The sequence below is a fragment of the Abrus precatorius genome, unplaced genomic scaffold (genome assembly GCF_003935025.1).
Source record: "Abrus precatorius isolate BTA unplaced genomic scaffold, Abrus_2018 Scaffold5, whole genome shotgun sequence".
NCBI lineage: Eukaryota > Viridiplantae > Streptophyta > Magnoliopsida > Fabales > Fabaceae > Abrus > Abrus precatorius.
Genome location: NW_020874395.1, coordinates 3083876 through 3107686, shown reverse-complemented (window position 1 = coordinate 3107686; position 23811 = coordinate 3083876). Strand labels below are relative to the sequence as shown.

The 23811-nt window shown below is 30.7% G+C and overlaps 2 protein-coding genes across 2 annotated transcripts; both read right to left on the bottom strand.

The window, feature by feature from the left end:
- Positions 1–14054: 14054 nt before the first annotated feature.
- Positions 14055–15290, bottom strand: LOC113868148 (receptor-like protein EIX2). Its single transcript, XM_027503716.1, has 3 exons — positions 15062–15290; positions 14469–14992; positions 14055–14414 (listed from the first exon to the last, which is right to left on the bottom strand). The coding sequence occupies exons 1-3, from the start codon at positions 15288–15290 to the stop codon at positions 14055–14057; spliced, it is 1113 nt and encodes a 370-aa protein (XP_027359517.1).
- A 1-nt stretch (position 15291) lies between these two features.
- On the bottom strand, positions 15292–16297 carry LOC113867664 (receptor-like protein EIX1). The gene is made up of 3 exons (XM_027503077.1): positions 16156–16297; positions 15358–16033; positions 15292–15319 (listed from the first exon to the last, which is right to left on the bottom strand). Exons 1-3 carry the CDS (start codon positions 16295–16297, stop codon positions 15292–15294), a joined length of 846 nt encoding a protein of 281 aa, XP_027358878.1.
- Positions 16298–23811: the final 7514 nt, after the last annotated feature.

Here is a 23811-nt window from a genome sequence, read left to right as displayed (position 1 = left end):
GATTATAATTAAATAGAAGTTTTGACAAATATAGTTTAATATAATTTAATAATTATCTTTTACTTTTATTTATTGTCATTGCTCAATATGTAGTATCTGGATACTAGTAGCACTATACATAAAGAAATCACAATCTCCTCAATTTTAGCTAATACACTTTAATATATTTTCTTTTCTGCATTTTAGCTAAACATGAAAAACTCTGCAATATACTTAATAATGAAAGACAAATTACAAATAAAGGACAACAAGGAGAAGTGAAGGAGCATCCATCTAACTTGTAAGATGATCCATCAACACATTTTTCGCATCCCTGTCAATAACCAGATACTATAAAAACATAAGAATTTAACGTGATTCGACACACAATATATGTACCTATATCTACGGCTACATTAGAGAAATATTTTATTCAACGAATGATTCTTAAAATTTTTCAAGCATTACTTATGTAGTAATAGTAAAACAGAAGTCGCTCAAGAGTAAGCAATGTGGGACTAAATAAGACTATACATCTCGAGTCTCGACATCTAAGAAAATCTGAAATTCTAAAATTTATTGCTTGGCTCTAATAGTTTCTCAACGACCAACCAACCTTCCATTTTGCAAGTACGCTAATATTGAAAATTTGAGCAATTTATGTATTTATAAAAAATTAAATAAATATAAATGAACCTTTGATATTATATTGGTGAAAAAAATCAAATAAATATAATAAAAAATCACTAACAAAATTATATTATATGTTAATAAAAAAAAAATATAAACAATGCTTCAAGAGAAAAAATTAATAACACAAAATCATAATTGACATTAATTTTATATAGACAAAGTAGCATCGTAAATCATAGTTGACATTGGTGCAAACAGGCAATGAATCAAATGCTTTACTTTTCAGTCTTGAAGAGAGTGTCACATATATCCAGTCATTCATGTTATTGAAGAACTGAAAATAGGCATGTCTCCATGAACTTTTTATGATTAAAGTTCCACAAACACTCTAGAATCCAACACAAAATCCAAACCCCAGGATTATGTAAAAACCAATGGTTATGAGTTCATCTTTGTCTCCATCTTCTTCAAACCGGCGACATTCATACGTATTCACAAGTGATTCCATATGAATTTTCACCCATTTTAAATGATTTAGTAAATACGCAGATCAAGCAAAATTGTAAATCTTGCTTTAACAATTCATATACTTGAGACAGAATTGAGGTAAATATATGATAAACACATAGATATTCAAATTAAGGGACACAATAAGTATTATCCAAAGGTGGAGTCAAGTTGGATTTGAAGCTAACTACACATGGCAGAATTTACAATCTAATTGTTAAATCATGCCTTACACAATGCATACGAATTTGTATGCTCAAAATTTAATGTCACTATGAATAAAAAAAAAAACATAACATAATAATAACATTCTGAGAACCCCAACAAATACTGCATTTCCCATCTTCTAAATGTAAATAGCTTAGCTTCAATAATAATTTCATTCAAGAAATAGGAAAACAGTTACTCCATGAGAAAAATATATTTTCAGATTTAAAAGAAGAAAGAAATTTATTATAAACTAATTAGTGTATAGCACGGTAAACCATTGATGGATATCCCTTTGGAATAGATGCCTCCTAAACAATCATGTTTCAACTAAACTTATGCGAAGGGCAAGACTTTGAGCAAAGCAGCACAGCAACTTAATTTGGATGTTGGGGGCAAGCCTTGTGTTGTGTGCAATAAGGACTGTGTGATGTACCACATTGTGTCTCTTCTTCTCCATCTAAATGATAAAAACGTATTTCAAGTTCACATTTCAATTAAACAGCTAGTTCATGACAATATGAAGTGGTTTAAATTAATAAGAATTACCAGTACATCACAATAAGGGGGCAAAAATAGAAAATCCAGGCATATAATATTATAGCCAATATAAAAAGTCGTAGAAGATGAGAAAATTGATTCAATATGAATTTTACACCTTTTATAAATGCAAATCAATCAAGGTTGGTAAATAAGGATTTCAGCAAACTTGAGATTGAGAAATATGGTAAATGTTTGCCTTGAAAAGTTAAGTTTGTACATTTTGGTTAAGTACAGAGATTGCACTCTTAATTCCAACACAGTCACATATTAATGAAGCATAGAGAGAGAACACAGCTTCATATTCAACAACTTTCTCCTTTATTAATTATGGGAAAACTGTAAAATGAATCTTGAAAGATAGCATTAGGGGCATGCAGTGTAATAATTGATTTGTCTACTGACTATCTGGCAACATCTAAAAACACTTCATGTCTAATCTTCTACCCACGAGGAGCATGGTCTCGATCTTACAATTTGATTCAGGATACTTAAAATTTAGGAGATTATGCAAGGAATTCGACATGGGAATTTCGCTATAACAGGTTAACACATGACAATCCAAATTAAAAGAAAAAGGTAAGAATATAAGGAGAAAAGAAAGGGACAATAGAGTAGCAGCATCTTGTAAGCCCAATATCTTGGATTAAGGACATACATTCCATAAAATTAAACATCAGAGTTGTAATTTTAATTCTAAAAAAATTTACGAATACCATCGTTAAAATTATAAGTTTTAATTCCAATATCATACCTCAATTGCATGCAAAGGACATTTTTAATATGAAAATATCAACAACTATAAATTTACTGTTTTTCTCACTAGAATTTTAAGCATTACAACAGTTACAACTGAAATAAGAAATACTTTTTTCCTGTTTATGAATTGTGAAGCTTAATGATGTATAAATACAACGGAAATATAATCAAGAAAATAATATATAATAAATCTTAACTCTAAGTAGAAAAGATCGCAGCTACTTAAGAAAAAGGAGAGTGCAATTCGCCAATGATTAAATCTGGCCACACAATCCCAATCAACCCCCAACTCCCATGTATTTTATTGCCTTCTAAAAGCAAATTTGAAATGTTTAAAAGCTCAAGAAAAACTCTTTGGAATTGAGATAATAAAATTCACAAGTATAGTAAGTATGACTGGCAAAAAGTCTTCTATATGACCACAACTAAGTTTTGAAACAATCCTGTGTCGCAAACTCTCTTCTCTTGTCAAAATAGAGCACAACTAAAAAGGTTTTAGCAAAGAACTAGTTATGAACTTGTTAAAACAGGGCATGGACATTTACGAGCCATGGGCTAGCATACAAGTCTAGCTCTCATTCCTTCTTTTCAAAACTCTACACACACACACGTAACTAACTGCAAAAGAGAAATAAGAGACATAAACAAGGTTATGCAAAAGAAATTGGAAAAAGAACTGAGGAGAGTGGGAATTGCAAAATTAAAATGAAAATGAAGAAAAATGAAAAATGTGGGAATATAGTTATTAATTTTATTGGATTACGAGAGGACTATTGGTGATTGTTGAGACATGAGAATGATGAGATGATAGAAATAAAGATCCACTAAAACAAGAGAGAGGATAGAAGAATTATCTTTTAAGGGGAGGACCTTTTTACAAATATTTAAGTTAAAAGGATAAAAATTAATGAAAAATGTTGAATAATGACTTTTTATTTTGTTTTATTTATTTATTTGTTAATGCAAATCTTTATTTCATAACAATTTTATTTGTTTTCTATTTTTAAAAATGTTTTTTATTTTTAAAATAAAATAAAATAAAATAATTTATTAACATAAGTTTTATTTTCATTTTTTCTTAAAACAATTTTTCAAAATTGTTTTAAAATATAATTTTAAAAAATTAAAAGTAAAACATAAACGAACAAGCCCATATATAAAGTGATTATGTGAGAAATAAAATTTAGGAAGAGAATTCCTTTTTCTTCTTTATCTGCTAATGGTATCCCATAAGTGAAGTTTTTACTAATTTTTTCGTTACAATTTTTTTTCCTAATTTTTTTCCAACTTTTCATTGTAACTTTAAATATTTTATATGAATCGGATGCACTTAATTTCATCACTTAATATCTTAACAAATTGTTGCTATAACAAATTGTTGTTAACAAGGCTTAACAAACAGCTTGTTATTTAAATTCAAGCTGCTATAGGAGTTGTTATTTTAGATTTATTATTTTTTAAACATATCTGTTAGAATTGTTAAATTTTCAAGCAACAACTTCATGTATTTATACAGCATATTATTGAGAAATACAACATCGCAGAAAACTATTTTACATGGTATCAGAGCGTGGCCGAAAACCTTGAGACCTGCACATGGAAACCCCAACAAATGGTGGTGAGAGTGCTGCGACATCTTCAGCAATTGAAGATGCTCAAAGAAAGAAAACTTCCCCTTATGATCTCAACTCCAGTGACAATCCTGGAAACATAATTGCTCAGGTGCAATTGAAAGGTGATAACTATGATGAATAGGCTAGAGCTATGAAGAGGTCATTGAGAGCCAGAAGAAAGTAGAGTTTCATTGACGGAACCATAGCAGAACCCAAAGAAGGATCCCCACATTTTGAAGATTGGTGCACTGTCCAAGCCATGTTGGTTTCATGGATCTTGAATACAGTAGAACCAAAACTGAGAACTTCCATATCATACTTGGAAACAGCCAAGGAGGTGTGGGATGACATTAAAGAAAGATTTTTCATTGTGAATGGACCCCGTATTAACCAGTTGAAATTAGAACTAGCACAATGTAAGCAAGAAGGGATGACCATAATAGCCTATTATGGAAAACTGAAAGCACTGTGGGATGATCTCGCAACTCATGAACCGATTATCATCTGCACTTGCAGCGGGTGTACCTATGGAGTTGCTGCGAAACTTGAGAAACGCAAGGAAGAAGAAAGATGTCACACTTTTTTAATGGGTCTTGACGACGCAACATATGGACCGATTTGTTCCAATTTGCTTGCGTCTGATCCATTGCCTTCATTGAATAAAATGTATGCCATTCTTATTCAAGAAGAACGTGTGCGCAACATTACCCAAGAAAGAGATGTACGACCCGACGCTATGGCTCTCGCCGTTCAAGCAAATGTGAAGGCGAGGGGTCGTGACAACAGCAAGGTGACTTGCACTCACTGTAACCGAAGTGGTCATGAGGCAGCAGGCTGCTTTCTGCTCATTGGATACCCAGAATGGTGGGGGGATCGTCCCCGCAATGGAGATCGCACTGCTGCGCCCCGACGCCCACAAAATGGCAATGATGGAACTGGCTCTCGCACTCCTAAAGGCCCTGTCCGTGCCAACTTAGCTCAGAATATAGGGTCTAATCTTGGTAATAATAATGTGAAACTTGGAGGTTTGAGCAACGAACAGTGGAAAACTTTGGTAGAAATGCTCAATTCATCCAAAGTCTCTCCAAATGAAAGCATGGCTGGTAAGTCTAACAATGATGCATGGATTCTTGATAGTGGGGCCTCAAATTACATGACAGGTAACTTACATCATTTGCACAATGTGAGAGACGTCTCTGGATGTCCTGTTGGGCTCCCTAATGGGCAATGTGCTCGCTCTACTAAGGAAGGAACAATAAAGTTTACTGAAAATTTACACCTTCAGCATGTCCTTTATGTCCCTCAATTAAACTGCAATTTGATTTCTATTTCTTAATTATCCGATGAGTTAAATTGTAATGGATTCTTCACTGGAAACATATGTGCCATACAGGACCAAACCTCGAAGATGCTGATTGGAGTGGGTGAACGACGGGATGGACTCTATTTCTTTCAACCAACCCCTAAGAAGACAATATGCAAGGTTGAAGGAATGCATGAACTAGAAGTGTGGCACATGAGGTTGGGACATCCTTCATCGAAAACTACTCAGTTTATTTCAAAGGACAGCAGTGTTAGCAATTTTAATAAAGTTTGTGATACATGTCAAAGGGCAAAGCAAACTAGAGACACATTTCCCTTGAGTACTAATCAAGCTTATAATATATTTGATTTGATTCATTGCGATTTATGGGGTCCATATAGAACTCGCTCATCTTGTGGTGCTTCTTATTTTCTGACTATTGTTGATGATTGTTCGCGTGCAGTGTGGATATTTTTGTTAACTGATAAGAAACAAGTCACGAAAACGTTGACAAAAATTTTTTCTATGGTAGAAAGGCAATTTGAAAAAAGGGTTAAAACTGTGCGCAGTGACAACGGAACAGAATTTATCTGTATGAAAAATTATTTTTTGGACCATGGAATTGTTTTTCAAACTTCATGTATAAGCACACCTCAACAAAATGGGCGAGTCGAACGCAAACATCGTCACATTCTAAATGTTGCACATGCTTTACGATTCCAAGGAAATTTGCCAATTAAATTTTGGGGCGAGTGTGTTTTAACAGCCGGTTATTTGATCAATCGAACTCCAACCACAACACTAAAAGGCAAGGCCCCATATGAAGTGTTAAATGGACAAGAGCCTTCCTATACACATCTACGTGTTCTTGGCTCTCTCTGTTATGCTCACAATCATAATACTCGTGGTGACAAATTTACAAGTCGAAGTAGGCGATGTGTATTTATGGGATATCCCTATGGGCAGAAGGGTTGGAGACTTTATGATTTAGAAACTCATGAGTTCTTTGTATCAAGAGATATTCAGTTTTTTGAAAATCAATTCCCCTTCACATATTCAGAAAACGACACTAGTTCTTCTCTTCTCATACCTACTGAGCCCATAGTCTTCGATGATGAAGAGGACTTGCGAGTTAGGGGGGGCACAAGTCGTTCTATAATGGACGTTCCTGCTGCTACATCAACATCTCCTGCAGCACACATCAGGGACGTTGCTGTCTCTTCTTCTGCTGCTACTATAACTGAACCTGTAGCTTCCTCCACTACTGTCGCTGAGTCCTCTCTTGTTGTTGCAAGCACTGATGATTCTGCCCAGGACCTAGAGGTGCCAGAAACTCTGAATTCCTCTCATGATACACCTCCCTCTTCACTTCTTGGACGTGGACATCGCGTCAAACAAAAATCCACCAGATTACAGGGGTTCGTCACTAATACTGCACAAATATTGAGTCCATTCCCGTTTTCATCAGCTCCATCATCGTCTTCAGGTACTCCATATCCTATTGCTCACTATGTTAATTGTGACCGATTTTCTGTGCCCCATAGGCAATTCCTTGCAGCACTTACAACAGAGAGAGAACCTTTGTACTTTCATGAGGCAGTACAAGATCCTCGGTGGCGACAGGCTATGCAGGATGAGATTGATGCTCTCGAACGAAACGATACCTGGACCATACAACAATTGCCTCCTGGTAAGAAAGCTCTTGGATGCAAATGGGTGTATCGTATCAAATACAATTCTGATGGTACCATTGAGCGTTTTAAAGCTCGCTTAGTAGTTCTTGGAAATCATCAGAAGGAAGGCATAAATTATACAGAGACCTTTGCCCCAGTTGCCAAAATGGTAACTGTACGCACTCTTCTTGCCATAGCAGCAGCCAAACTCCATCAAATGGATGTACATAATGCGTTTCTCCACGGGGATCTCCATGATGAGGTGTTCATCCGCATGCCTCCTGGTTTTACCGTTTCTTCACCTCACAAGGTGTGCAAATTACGCAAATCTTTATATGGCTTGAAGCAGGCTCCGCGTTATTGGTTCACTAAGCTGTCTCATGCTCTTGTTTCCTATGGCTTTCAGCAATCATGTCTTGATTATTCTCTCTTCACTTTGCATCACGATAGCATTCAGCTTGCTATTTTAGTTTATGTTGATGATCTCATTATTGCGGGAAATGACTCTTCCGCCATCCAAAGATTTAAAACATATCTTAGTGACTGCTTCCACATGAAAGATCTTGGCACATTGAAGTATTTTCTGGGCATTGAGGTTGCTCGTAGTCCTACGGGAATTTTCCTTTGTCAGCGCAAATATGCGCTTGATATTATCTCTGAGGCTGGTCTTCTTGGCGCCAAACCAACTAGCACTCCATTAGAGCAAAATCACCATTTGTCCTCAGACTCTGGGCCACTTCTTGATAACCCAGAGCGTTATCGTCGCTTGATTGGGCGCCTGATCTATCTTTGCTTCACCCGTCCTGAGCTATGTTTTAGTGTGCACACTTTATCTCAGTTTATGCAGCAACCTCATACTGTGCACTGGGACGTTGCTCTCCGGGTGGTTCACTTTCTCAAAGGCAATCCAGGACAAGGTATATTACTTTCAAGTAGCTGTGATCTCCAGCTTCACAGGTGGTGTGATTTTGACTGGGCTAGTTGTCCTCTTACCCGTCGCTCCGTGACTAGTTGGCTTGTCCAACTGGGCCAATATCCTATTTTGTGGAAAACCAAGAAACAACATACTGTCTCACGCTCTTCAGCTGAAGATGAATATCGCTCCATGGCCACAGCTACTTGTGAGCTCAAATGGTTAAAAGGGATTCTTTCTGATCTTGGCATTGCTCACCCCAAACCTATGGTCCTTCATTGTGATAGTCAAGCGGCATTGCACATTGCCAAAAATCCGGTGTTTCATGAACGCACCAAACATATTGAAGTTGACTGTCATTTTGTCCGCAATGAGGTTCTACAACAGAATATCCTTCCCACTTATGTCTCTACAACAGTACAGCTCGCAGACATCTTCACCAAGGCGTTGGGCAAACCTCAGTTCGAGTTCTTGATGAGCAAGTTGGGCATTCTGAATCTTCATGCTCCTACTTGAAGGGGGGTAATATCGTAACAAATTGTTGCTATAACAAATTGTTATTAACAAAGCTTAACAAACAGTTTGTTATTTAAATTCAAGCTGCTATAGGAGTTGTTATTTTAGATTTATTATTTTTTAAATATATCTGTTAGAATTGTTAAATTTTCCAGCAACAACTTCATGTATTTATACAACATATTATTGAGAAATACAACATCGCAGAAAACTATTTTACATCACTCAAATTAAATACCAAGTAATATATATAGGAAGGAAAGAAGAAATAGAAGGAAAAATAAAGACTAAAAGTAAACATAAAACGAGCTATATTAAAAATGCCCATAAATTTAGATTTTATAATAAAAACAAAATTGGCAAAACATTGAGATCAATTCGGTGCATGAAATTTCAGTTATCATTTAGAATTTTAGTTTTAAATATTACAATTAGAATCAGTTTAGAATCATAATTTTTATGTTTAAATTGCGTAAGTAATTAGTGTAAATTGTAATTTTAAGTTAAATTTTAATTTCATTTTAATATCTTGGATTAAGGATTTACATTCCATAAAATTAAACATTAGACTTGTAATTTTAATTCTAAGAAAGCTTACGAACACCATTAAAATTCGAAAGTTTTATTCCAATATCATACCTCAATTGCATGCAAAGGACAATTTTAATATGAAAATATCAACACCTATAAATTCATTATTTTTCTCACGGCTACATTAAGTTATTGAAGTTTAAAATATGTTATTTCTATAACAATTCTTTATAACGAAACATAATAATAATTTTCTCTCTCTTTCTCTACCATATTACCCATTTAATTATTCCCTTCTATCTCTTATCTTTCTATCTCTCTCATTTGTAAGAACAAAACAATAATTTTGCTTTAATAATAACATTTTTCTTAAATTTTTATTTTAATGTTATGTGATTTATATTATTTATAGGCATGATTGGTCAATTTTAAAATTCGGTCTAATTATCATCTTAATATCTAAATATTTAAGTAGAATCAACTAGAATGCTTAGTATATTTAATATTTAATTTATTAAATGTCATTATATTTTATTAATTTGAATTACCATGACATTCTTCATACATTATGTTGTAAGTGATATTACAATGAAAACAAAGTTAAAGTATTTAGTGTGGAAAAGTTTATGCATTTTAAATATTTTCTAATTTAATTGTTAATTTTTAGAATGTGTTTGGACAAAATATTTTAAATGAGTGATTCAGTTTTTGAAATAGTTTACAATTTAATTACTTTATAAAAAAAATCTGAAGTGAAGAAAATTTAATTATTTTATCCAAACAAAATATTTTAAAATAAAAAAATTAAATAATGTAATTTAATTTTTTTAAATTTTAAAATCTTTTAAAAAAATTAATTTACCTATCCAAACACAACCCTAATTTTATTGAGATGATAATTAGTAATGATGTAAGAAAATATTACTGGAACTCGGTATATACCTAGAGAGTGATGCAATGGTCGCGAAAGGAGAACCAAGAACAAAGGAAGAAGAACATTAAGTTGAAGTTGAAAATGGTGATGACAAAAATGAAGAAGCTTAGATTTCACCTCACCCAACGTTAAAGCTACATGCGCATCTCACATTGTACTTAACCTGCATGCCTCATCAGCATTTTCATCAGCCTATTAACCGATTAGCCATTTCAGAAAAGAGAGAGATCTTGCTGCTAAGCATGGTGATCATCTCAAACTCTAATGTTTTTGGATATTGGAAATGAGGAATGTGTAAGAAATGTGTGCAGTCAATTGTGAACTCAATACTATTTTGTGTTAATACAATAATCATAAGAATATTTTTTACATTCACTAATAATTTTGTTCCAAAAATAATGATAATATGTAACTTGATGAGAAAATATATTTTTAGATTTCAGAAAAAGGAAATTCATTATAAATTAATTACTGTATATCATTGTAAACCATTGATGGTTATCCCTTGGGAATAGATGCCTCACAAACAATCAATATGTTAACTAAACTTATGTGAAAGACAAGATTTTGAGCAAATAAGCAATGTGTGGAGCACAACAGCTCCAAGTCAACTAAACTTAAATGTTGGAGCAAGACTTGTCTGCAATAAGCTAGGTACTGTGTGATGTACCATTTTATGTCTCTCTTTTTATCTATCGTAAAGATTAAAATACATTTCATGTTCAAGTGGCACGTTACATTTTTATTTGGCAAAAAGTGTAACATGCCACTTGAACGATGGCATTAGGAATATACAATGTAACGATTGATTTGTGTACGTACTTGTAACACCTAAAAATACTGCAAGTATAATCTTTACATACTAAGAACATGGTTTCGATATTATAATTTGATTCAGGATATCTAAGATTTATGATTTGGTTATGCAACGGATTCAACATGGGGATTTTGCTATAATAAAATAACACATGACAACCAAAATTAAATAAAAAAAGGGCTAAAATATAAGGAAAACGGAAAGGGATAATAGAATAGGAGCATCTAAATTTGAGTAGAGTTAAGATATAATGACATCCGATTGGTAAACTTGAAAACTTACATAATTTTATAACTTCTTATATAATGTGAAAGTGATGAATCCAATCATTAGTTTAATATTTTTTATTAAGTAAACAAACTTTATAAAATTTTATAAAAAAGAATAAAATTAATAAATACTTCGTTGCATACTTTATTTTAAGTGGTGTTGTATTTTAAAATGTACGTTAATATAAAACTTCGGATAACCTGTTAATGTTCAAAGCACGATTATCTAGAAACTCAATCGGTGACACCATAATCTCATATACAAAAAATCTAATATTTCAGAGTTGCTGCCCAAACTCAATCACTGATTTGTAACATTTATTTCAGTCAAATATAGATTAAAAAAATACGACAAACATAATGCTGATTTAAGAAAAATAAATAATAATTTACACACATGAACCAAAAGAGCTAGTTATATCAATAATCCAGGTAAAATATATATTCTAATAGAGGAAGTAAGATGATAAAAAATAAGTCAACACGTATTCTGTAAATTTGTACGGATTTTCTGTTATGATTGATAAAATTATTTGAAATTTCTTTATGTGAAATATGACAGTGAAGAAGTGCAGTCATGTGATAAACTGCATTTACTATACTAAACACACAAAAAGAAAAATAAAGGAACAACAGAAATAACTAAGGAAATACTACACACCAAAAATGACACTATACTAATGCACTTTATATCAATTTTGCCTAAAAAATAACAGATAATTTAGTTTGAAATTATTTCAGTATAATTAAATGAATTTGTATTATTCTTTTACTACTGCTATCCTATGTTACATGATAGCAATCCTCCTCCCAAAGGCAATCTTATGGTACACCATTCTACTGCTATCAGCTTTTCCTCATTTTACACGTCAGATATACGAAGCAAACAAGCAAGGTATGGTGTAATAGAAATGTTTTTCTACATGTTTATGGTGAACACCCGTTTTTTATGCGAATTAAGAAAGAGAGATGGAGATAATGCAAATATATATATATATATATAACTTATGATTCATTTTTTTATTTTTATCTGTCTTTTATTATAAGTAGAAACATTATACAGATACTTTATTATATGACTATTTTCTTTCTTTTTTCTTTATTTTTTTGTTTTTTTTGTTTGCGTGCTTTCTATTGCTTTTCTCTTCCTTCTTTGATTTTCTTTTCTTTTTGTCCTATGCATAAAATTCTCTATTTTTTATTATCTAATAAATCACTTAATGAAAGTAGATTCTGTTTTCATTCATTTCAAAATGTCTATGATCTCTTCCTCCTGAACCAAAGATGAATTTTTGGATTTATTTGACTCTCATACTCAATCACTTATGTTATAAGAAATTTTCTTATATTTTTTTTATGTAACGAGCCTATCCTCCTTGCTTCTCTATTTATATTAATAAAAAGGATTGAAAAATATTTAAAATGATTACCCATATATACAAGATCAAACTGACTTTTTTCAATTAAACATTCCAATTATTGATTTTTTAAAAGTAAAATATACAAATTAATTTTTTTAAATCCATAAAAAAATAAAAAAAAATGTTTTTTTAGTAAAAATATAAAAAATAATTTTTTAAATTTTGTTAAGTTGTTAAATCTTTCAAAAAATAAAATGTAAAAATTTTAGCATGTTAAATCACTTCTCAAAATAAAGTCCATCCTCTATTTTTGTAAAAGTCAGTTTTAGATGTTAAATCTGTTTTTAAAAGAACAAAAAATATATAAAATAATTAATATAATAAATAAATAAACATTTTTTTAGGTGATTACTCTTTTTTTTTCAAAATAAAATATAAAAAATATGTTTTCAAGTTATTAAGTTTTATTAGCTTTCAAATAAAAAAATAAAACATAAAAAATTATTTTTATAAAATTGCTTTGTTTTCAAAATAAAATATGATTTGTGATTAATGATTCATTTAAAATTTCAAATCTTATTTTTGTTTATGAGGATAACAACTTATACATGAGACTTATTTAAAAAATAATAAAAAATTAAAAAATTAAAAATAAAAATAAATATTTTAAGTTTATATTTAAAATTATTTGCACTATTTAATCTTAAGATAACATTCGTTCATCTGAAATGATAACGATACTCATACCTTCTTTATTAGTAATTGATTTTTGAACTTGAGACTATAAAGACTTTTCCAATATTTTGTCTTTATTCAAAATAAATAAAATTTTGGCAATCACAATTTTTTCAAATTAAAATCCTGATGTTTAAAGGCGCTATTTTTTACACCCACGAAGCAACATTTATAAAATCACGGGAGTTTAGCAAGGTAAAGAAGATATACTAAATGTAGGCAAAAATGACCTCAATTTTGAATGGAAAACTAGAGTGCCATTCATCAGCTGTTTGAATCAGGCCACATAATACCAAAACTTCCCCTCCCCCCACCAATGTATTCTATAGCCTTATAAAAACAGATTTGAAATGTTTAGAAGGTCATGAACAACTCTTAGGAATTGTGAAAATTATACAGGTAAAATTAACAAGGTTAGTACATGTATTTGTCATATGATACCCTTTGGCAAACAGATATTTGGACTATGGCCTGGGAAAATCCAAGTAGATTTACAAGCGTCTTGTTGTGCCAAATCGAACAAATATCTCTGTCAAATTCAACAACATGAAGCGGCAAATCAATATCACCAAAGGAGATTTACCTACCAACTATTGAGAAGAGAAAGACATCATCTCAACTAGTATTGAGTGGGTGCAAATTACTAGATTTTCGTTTTTTCAGTAAATTAAACTTTAAGTCATAATATTAACATACATTTATCAACATGAAGAGATGAATCATTTAATTGCTACTACAACAAAAAAAGTTGTTTACTTTACCTTTTAGTCTTGGGCTTGGAATCTCTTTTTCATTCGAGCCCTAAGAACAACTAGTCCTACACATATCCAGTCATTCATGTTGTGGAAGAATCGAAAATAGGCATGCCTCCATGAACTTTTTATAACCAAAGTTCCACAAACAGCCCAGAATCCAGCACAAAATCCTAATGACATGCTGACATAAAACCCAAGTGTTATGAATTCATCTTCATCTTTGTCATTTCTTTCAGTGCTTCTAGTCGGTGAAACACCATCCTCGGGGCATTGGTTTTGGAGCGGTGGAGCACAGAGCCCATTATTCCCAACATAAGTTGAAGAATCAAAGGACTGTAGTTGAGTACTTTCTGGAATTTTCCCTGACAAGTTGTTGAAAGACAGGTTCATGTAACTAAGGAAACTCAAATTTGAAAAGCTAATTGGCATTCTACCATAAAGATGGTTGAATGACAAATCAAGTGATTCCAACATTTGCATGTCACCGATGTTGTTGGGAATAAATCCTGTGATATTATTTGTAGAAAGATTTAAGCCAGCTAATCCCACAAGTGTTGTAATACTGTTGGGTATCTCTCCTGATAAGTGATTGCAAGAAAGATCAATAATTGTCATAAGTCCAAGAATTTTCCCATACTCTCTATTTTTTCCTTTCCATGCTAATATTGCTTCATCAATGAACAAGCGTGTTTGACCACTATCAAAGCCAACAGGTGCACTTGTGGAATAGAAAATTGTTTTTCTTGGAAACTTCAAATTTGACAAAGCAATTATGCAACTCAGGCATTGTGGTATTTTTCCTGTAATATTGTTTTTAAAGAGATCCAACACTTGAAGAAATGTCAGATTACACAGACTTGTAGGTATGCTTCCATGGAATTTATTTTCCCGCAGACGCAAAATAACCAATTGATGCAGGTTATGGCCTACCCATGCTGGTAATGTTCCTTGGAAATTGTTATCCCCAAAATCAATGACTTTCAAGCTGGTACAATTTATCAAAGATGGCATCTCACCGGAGAAGTTTTTGTTATTTAAATGAAGGGACTCAATTTGTCGTAAATTGCCAAGTGACTTGGGTAATCTCCCAGATAAATTATTTTTTGCCAAATTCAAGACTTGTAAGCTTTTAAATTTTTCCCAACAATCCGGAAGTGGTCCAGTTAATAAGTTACTAGACAAGTCAAGATAAGTTAAATACAACGGTGACAGTGAGCAAAGAGAAGACACAGAGCCAGTAAACATATTATTTGATAGAAAGAGGGAATATAGATCTGGAAAAAGAGGCAATGGACCAGACAAATTGTTGAACCTTAAATCCCATACACTCCAGGGTCTTGTTTTCATATGTAGCAATGATTTTGATAAGGTTCCAATAAGTTGGTTGTGTGAAACATTCAAGTATAGCAAACTTAAAGATAGGTTCCAAAACCATTCGGGAAATGAATCTGAAATACCACTATTGGATATTTGCAATGCAGTAAGTTCCCTTTGATGCTTTATCCACGCTGGAAATTTGGGACCCAAAATGCATGATGTTGTGTATAAGTAAGTCAGTTGGAAAGGTGGAACCCAATTGGAACTAAAGTCAAATGAAAGCGAATTTTGGGACACTTGCAAATATTCCAGTTTAGACAAGTTTGATAGATGAGACTCATTAATGACACCATTCAATTTGTTTGAAGTGATAGACAAACGTACAAGATTAGAAAGTTGTCCAATATTAATTGGAAGTGTCCCATTCAACTGATTGTTGGAAAGATCTAATTCTTGTAATGAAGCAAGTTTACCAACATCGAATGATGGCATTGATCCACTCAATTGGTTAAAACTGAGATCCAAAGCTTCAAGATGATCCGGCAAGTGACCAAATGATAATTCCCCAACAATATTGGTATTTGCAAGTGATAATGTATTCAAGGATGAAAGGCTTGAAAAATCAGGAAGTGACCCCCTACTGAATGGGTTAGAACTGAGATCCAACAACTCTAAACCATTTTGGGCAGAACACAGTTGTTGTACGTAGTCACTGAGTTGGCCAGACAAATGTTATAATCTAGGGACAAATCTTCAAGTTGACACAAAATTGGAAATTATTTTAGCATGCTACCATCCAACTCATTAAACGAGAGATGTAGATATTGAAGATGAGAAATCATGTTTGCAAAGCCATCTGGAATACTATGTTGCAAAGAATTATATGACAGATCAAGATGTGTCACAACTTTACTGACATTAAGAACCCATGACATAGTTGAAGCGTTTAAATCATTGTATGTAAGTTCTAGAATTCTGAGAGAAGTTGAATAGTTAATGTGGGGAATAAATTTAGGATTGACTTGACCAAGCCCACAGTCATCTAAATAAAGCTCTGACAAAGAAGGGATTTTGCTTATTGATGATAGTCAATTAACAGTTTGACTAAGATCAATATTTGACAAATCAAGGTATCTCAAATTAGAAAGATGAGAAACCCATTCAAGGTCATTTGCAACCAAATTATTAAGGCGAAGGCTAAGAGTTTGCAAATTTGAAAGGTTCCCCAAGGTATAAGGAACGATGCCAGCAAGATCATTTTGTGCGAGTTTCAACTCTATCAATTGACTTAGTGAATCAATGCACTTTGGGATTGTTCCTCTTAACTCATTCAAAGTGAGATCTAACAAAGTCAGATGTTGCAGTTTACATACGGAAGAATCGATCTTACCTCCAAGTGATAAATCTTGGAGATCCAACTTGGTTACATGGCCTGTCAAATTATTGCATGAAATTCCCTCCCATTTGCAACAATCTTCACCTTTCCATGAGTTAAGAAAGTTCCTTTCATCAATGAAACCATCTTTTAACTTGAGAAGAGCTTCCCTGTCTGGTGTGGCACACACTTCTTCGTAAAGGAGCTTTCAACACAGCAGAGAATGCTCACCAGAAAAACGATACACAACCTGCAGCAAAGCATGGTGATCAACTCGGACTCTTTTGGGAATGTTTTTGAATTTTAGAAATGAAAAACGTATAGGCAATGTGTCAACTGAATTATGAACACAAAATGTAGGTCATTTATAGACACGATGAATTGAAAGAAGCTAAATCATTATTGGTGATGTCCCTTGTGAATAGATGATTCCTTTCAATTATACTCAATAGATTCACTTGAGTCAACCAAACGAGAGTGAGTCAGTGAGGGGCATGACTTTTTTGGTAAAGTTGACAATTGTTTGATGAACTTTATGAACTTCCAACTAAACATGAGAGATGGAAAGACTTTCGAGCAACATGAGAACGGTTTGATGAACATTATTAACTTCAAGTCAACCAAATGTGAGAGATGACAAGACTTTCATGTAACAAGAAAACTGTTTGATGAACATTATTAACTTCAAGTCAACTAAATATGAGCAACGGCAAGACTTTTGTGCAACAAGGCAGTTGGGTGATGAACATCATGCATTCACAAGATGACACCTACAATCCCCTGTTCAGTCATATCTCAGAAAAGTGAAAATGGATAACATTGTGTAATGAAAGGAAACCTTAATCCTGTTGGCTGAATAAGGTGCAATTCAAAGGAAAAGACAACAAAAATCAACAAAACAATGAATGAGTTACATGATTGGTCCAACCTAATTCATTATGGGATATTACATTCGGCACCACCCTTTTTTATATTTGTACTGCTCTTTTTATTGTCACTTCTAGAATTTAAATTCTTAAATTGTCTTTCATATTTTTTGAAAATTAAATATGTAAGTTATTTACAAATCACTTTTAAAATTTAATTTCTTGAAGTGATATACAAATGACTACAAGAATTTATTTTTCAGAGGGTATCAAATTAATTTCAGAAATTAAATTTTGAAAGTCATTTATAAATCACTTCTAAAAATTTAATTTATTAATTAAAATTTGAGAAATTAAATTCCAAAAATGACAATAAAAGGAGCAGTGTCAATAACAAAATAGGGTAGCGTAAAAAGTAATATCTTTTCATTAATAAATTTATATTTTGGTCATAACCACGTTAAATTTAGAGTAAACTCTCAATTTTAGTTAAGCTGGCAAAGGTTTGCAGAATTTTCCTGTATCCACATATCTCTACAAATGAACTGGGTTTGATGCTTATTCAAATAAATATTCGTATAAAACTGCACGTTGAGTACTGTTATGTTGACATCAGAATGGGTTTAAATGCAAAACCACTTCTTTATAATCTTGCTCAATTAATTATGAGCTCTTGTTCTTAAACGAGAGAATCTTAAGAAGCTGTGTTAACTGAGAGCATTTTTAAGAGTTATTTTCTTTCTCGTTCATGTGAATTCTCTTGTATTTAGTAATTAGTTTTTTTTTTAATTCAGTATTCATTTAAATTTTAAATATACTTTTGCATATTAAATGTGAGTGATCATTCTTAAACGAGTGTGTTTTTAAGAACTTTCTTAAATGAGACTGTTTATAGGAGTTGTTCTCTTTCTCATTATGTCATGCGGAGGTTCTACTGCATCCAATATTTATTTCTTAATTTAAAAAATTCCCATCCCTTGAATTTTATATTCCAATTCAATGCAATCACTGAATCACAGGCTTCCTTTCTAACCACATGCTCAGAGAACCAAACCAATTACAAGTTCTCATCAAAAGAAAGAAATACACACATTAACAAGGTGATTTAGAAATGAACGCATAAATTAACAAAAAATCATTTCAATAAATCTCACAAAAAAGAAGTGCAGTCATGTGATAAAGTTCATTGACCATACTAAACACACAAAAAGGAAAAGAAAGAAATAACTGATGAAATACTACACACCAAAAATGACACTATACTAATGCACCTTATATCAATATTGCCCAAAAAATAACAGATAATTTAGCACACAAATTCTGCAGGATTATTTTAGCATAAATTAAATGCATCTGTATTATTCTTTTATTACAAGTTGAGACATATCATGCACATGCATGGAGGATACAATGTGAATGGTACAGGAGACCGCCATTCTACTGCTATCAACTTCTCCTTTGCTCTTTGCTTCGTCTCACCAGAATTTTAAGTATTACAACAGTTACAACTGAAATAAGAAATACATTTTTTTCTGTTTATGAATCGTGAAGCTTAGTGATGTATAAATGCAACGGAAACATAATCAAGAAAATAATATATAATAAATCTTAACTCTAAGTAGGAAAGATCACAGCTACTTAAGAAAAAGTAGAGTGCAATTCACCAATGATTAAATCTGGCCACACAATCCCAAATAACCTCCCAACTCCCATGTATTCTATTGCCTTCTAAAAGAAAATTTGAAATGTTCAAAAGCTCAAGAAGAACTCTTCGGAATTGAGATAATTAAATTCACAAGTATAGTAAGTATGACTGGCAAAAAGTCCTCTATATGACCACAACTAAGTTTTGAAACAATCCTTTATTAGCAAACTCTCTTCTCTTGTCAAAATAGAGCACAATTAAAAAGATTTTAGCAAGGAACTAGTTACGAACTTGTTGAAACAGAGAACAGAGCATGGACATTTACGAGCATTCCATGAGCTAGCAATACAAGTGTAGCTTCCCTTCCTTCATTTCAAAACTCTACACACATGTAAACTGCAAAAGAGAAATAAGAGACATGAAACAAGGTTATGCAAAAGAAATTAGAAAAAGAACTAAGGAGAGTGGGAATTACAAAATAAAAATGAAAATGAAGAAAAATGAGAAATGTGGAAATATAGTTATTAATTTGATTGGATTACGAGAGTAGTATTGACGATTGTTGAGACATGAGAATGATGAGATGATAGAAACAAAGATTCACTGAAACGAGAGAGGATAGAAGGATTACCTTTTAGGGGGAGGACCTGTTTACAAATATTTAAGTTAAAAGGATCAAAATTAATGAAAAATGTTGAATAATGACTTTTTATTTTGTTTTATTTATTTATTTGTTAATGAAAATCTTTATTTCATAATAATTTTATTTGTTTTCTATTTTTAGAAATAGTTTTTACTTTATAAACAAAATAAAACAAAAGTTATTTATTAACATAAGTTTTATTTTCATTTTTTCTTAAAAACAATTTTTTAAAATTATTTTAAAATATAATTTTTAAAATTTAAAAAGAAAAATAGAAACAAACAAGCTCATATATATAAAGTGAATATGTAAAAAATAAAATTCAGAAGAGAATTGATTTTCCTTCTTTATCTGTTAATGTTATCTAGTTTTTACTAATTTGTTGTTACTATTTTTTTTTCTAAGTTTTTAATAACTTTTTATTGTAACTTTAAATATTTTATATAAATCGGAATGCCATTAAACTGATAAATACTATATATATATAAAGTAGGACTTTAGGCTTCTAATTCTTTTTTAATTTTAATATATTTTTAAAAATTAAAAAAAATAAATTTAAAAATAATTTTTAATTTAAATATTTTAAGTAATTATTAACTTTTTATTGATATTAAAAATAATATTTAATGAGCCGTCACTCTTAACTAATAGATAATAAATGTTTTTTAGTTTATTTTTTTAAAAAAATATTTGAATAAAAAAATTAAATAATTTTTTACTTTTTTATTTAATTGCAACTTCTTTCTTCTTCTTTTCTTTAACTATTCTTTTTCTTTTTTTCTTGTTCAATTTTACTTTAATTTGTATTTTTTTACTAACAACAACCTCAGGAAGGAATAAAAAGAGAATATTCATAATGCAAGTGGAGGAAATAGCAAATCTTCTATTTTTCTAACGCAGAGATACTCATACGAAGCCTTCTATATTTCCAACATACAAGCACTGGTACAAGAGTCTTCCCTCCACGACTCAACCTCCATTATTCATATCTACCAAACAGTATTTCACAGTTTCTCTGTAAAACTGTCACTTTTGGAGGCGAAGTTTATTTTCTCGACAATCAGATTTTATTGTTTTAATTTAGTCTTATTTTATATATTTATATTTCATACTTTTTTTACTAGAATATTTCGTACTTTATATATTATAATTTTTAAATTCATATAAAAATATAAATGTCAACCAGAAAATATGAATCAAGCCATTCAAAACTTCAGAAAAAGAGAAGAGTTAAGGCTTTAATTGAATCACAAAAAGCAACTATGAATAAATTTATAAAAATAAACAAGAAAAACGAATTAGAAAACACGTGCGGATGCTATTTGAATGAACAAGATAACAATAAAGATATAGGTGAAAACAACAATAGAAAAATCGGTAGTGAAAAGGATAATTTTGATTCTCAAACTCATGATAACGAGGAGGAAATTAAAAGATTAGATTATTTTACTCTTACAAATATATATGATCCAAATCAATGGACGAATATTAGTACAAATTTGAGAGACTTATTATTAGAAAAAGACCCTATTAAAGTTATTGGTATAGATTTTTCAAAGGATAAATATTCTAGACATTTTTCTTCATCAAATTACATTCAAAAATTACCTAATAGAGAGAAACATGAAAGAAGATGGCTAATTTATTCCATAGATTTAGATAGAGTATTTTGTTTCTTGTACAAGTAAACTAGCTAAAAAAGGTAGTAGAGATTGGAGAAATCTTAGTGCTAATTTGAAGAGTCGTGAAATAACTAATGAACATATCACTAACATGAATGCATGGATTGATTTGGATATGAGATTGTCGAAAAATAAAACAATAGACAATCATGTTCAAGAACAAATAAATAGAGATAGAGAACATTGGAGAAATGTGTTATTAAGAATTATTGTAGTTGTTAAAACTCTTGGTAAAAATAACTTAGCCTTCTGTGAAAAAAATGAAAAGATATATCAAGAAGGTAATAGAAACTTTTTAAGTCTAATTGAAATGATTGCATAATTTGATCCAATTATGCAAGAACATATTCATTGAATTAAAAATGATGAAATTCATAATCATTACCTTGGGCATAATATACAAAATGAGTTGATAAATTTGTTAGCAAGTGAAATTAAAACAAAAAGTATAAAAAAAAATTATGGATGCAAAATATTATTCAATTATACTTGACTGTACTCCAATATAAGTCACCAAGAACAAATATCTTTTGTATTACGATGCGTGGATATTTCATCAACTCCGATACAAGTTAATGCGAATTTTTTTAGAATTTTTAAAAGTAGATGATACAAGTAGAAAAGGTCTTTTTGATGTTATTATTGATGAATTAAAAATTGTTGGACTTGATATTAATGACCTTAGGGACAAAGATATGATAATGGGTCTAATATGAAAGGCAAACATCAAGGTATGCAAAAAAGACTTCTAGATATTAATTCTAGATCATTTTATATTCCATGTGGTTGTCATAGTCTAAACTTAGTACTTTGTGATATGGATAATTCTTGTCCTAAAGCTATATCATTTTTTGGTGTGTTACAACGTATATATACTTTATTTTATTCTTCTACAAAAAGATGAAAAATTTTACAAGATCATATACATAACTTAACTCTTAAATTATTGTCACAAACACGTTGGGAAAGTCGTATTGAAAGTGTGAAAGATGTAAGATTTAAAACTTCACAAATAAGAGAAGCTTTATTAAAATTGACTGAATTTAGTGATGATCTTAAAATAAAAAGTAAAGTTGATTGTTTAACAACTTACTAGCTTGAAAATTTTAAAATTTTGTTAAGAATTGTAATTTGGTATGACATACTATTTGGAGTTAACTCAATTAGTAAAAATTTACAATCAAAAGATATGTTCATTGATGAAGCCATTGAACAATGAAAATATCTTCTTTCGTTTTTTGAAAAGTATAGAGAAAATAGATTTAAAAATGCATGGACTTCTGCCAAAGAAATTGCTTTTGAAATAGATATAGAGCCTAAGTGTCATAAAAAACATATTAGTTGTTGAAAGAAACAATTTGATGAAAGTGTTGAGAATAAAATTGTAAAATCTCCTCAAGAATTATTTAGAATTGATTATTTTATATATTGTAGATAAAGCAATTGTTGCACTTCAAAGTAGATTTGAACAATTTAAAATATATGAAGATATTTTTGGCTTTTTATTTAGTGTTAAAAAATTAAAGTCACTAGATAGTATAATTTTAAAAGAAAAATACCTAAACCTTGAAAAATCTTTGAAACATAATAATTTTTTGGATATTAATGGATTAAATTTATTTTCAAAATTAAATATCTTAAAAGAAATTATAAAATTGAAAAATGATAAACCAATTGAAATTCTTAATTATATAAAAAAATATATTCTTTTTCAAATACATATATAGCTTACACAATAATGTTAATAATTTTGAAATCAGTTGCTTTAGCTGAAATAAATTTTTTTAAATTAAAATTAATAAATACTTACTTAAGATCAGTAATGTCTCAACAAAAATTAAACGGATTAGTCTTATTATCTATTAAAAAGAAAATATTAAATGAAATTAATTACAACAATTTTATAAATAATTTTACATCACAAAAAGTTTAAAAAATAAAATTATAATAATTTTAAAAAAAATTATTTTATTAATAAAAAAGCTTTATTTTTAAATTTATTTTAAACCCTAAAAATTCTTGAGGCGCCACTGATTAGAAGGTGTGTAATAAAAGGTTGCATATGATTTCACATGTACACATGGATGATAAACTAATTAACAACTATAGAGGGACTTTGGATTAGTTGGTTCAAATAGCCATTTTTTATTTTTTTTTACAAAAATGACATAGTATTCTGCATTCAATAAACAATAAAATAAAACTAAATCAAAACAAAATTGCATTGTGTACTTAAAA

Coding starts and splice junctions, on each gene's coding strand:
- LOC113867664 (XM_027503077.1), bottom strand. CDS start 16,297: ATGTCATGGGTTCTTAATGTCAGTAAAGTTGTGACACATCTTGATCTG. Junction 16,034..16,155: donor CTCGTTTAATGAGTTGGATG/GTAGCATGCTAA, acceptor AAAATGGTTTAG/AGTTGTTGGATCTCAGTTCT. Junction 15,320..15,357: donor TGGAGTGTATGGGATTTAAG/GTTCAACAATTT, acceptor CTCTTTTTCCAG/ATCTATATTCCCTCTTTCTA.
- LOC113868148 (XM_027503716.1), bottom strand. CDS start 15,290: ATGTTTACTGGCTCTGTGTCTTCTCTTTGCTCACTGTCACCGTTGTAT. Junction 14,993..15,061: donor AAATAACAAAAACTTCTCCG/GTGAGATGCCAT, acceptor ACAATTTCCAAG/GAACATTACCAGCATGGGTA. Junction 14,415..14,468: donor ATCTTTATGGTAGAATGCCA/ATTAGCTTTTCA, acceptor TCTTTCAACAAC/TTGTCAGGGAAAATTCCAGA.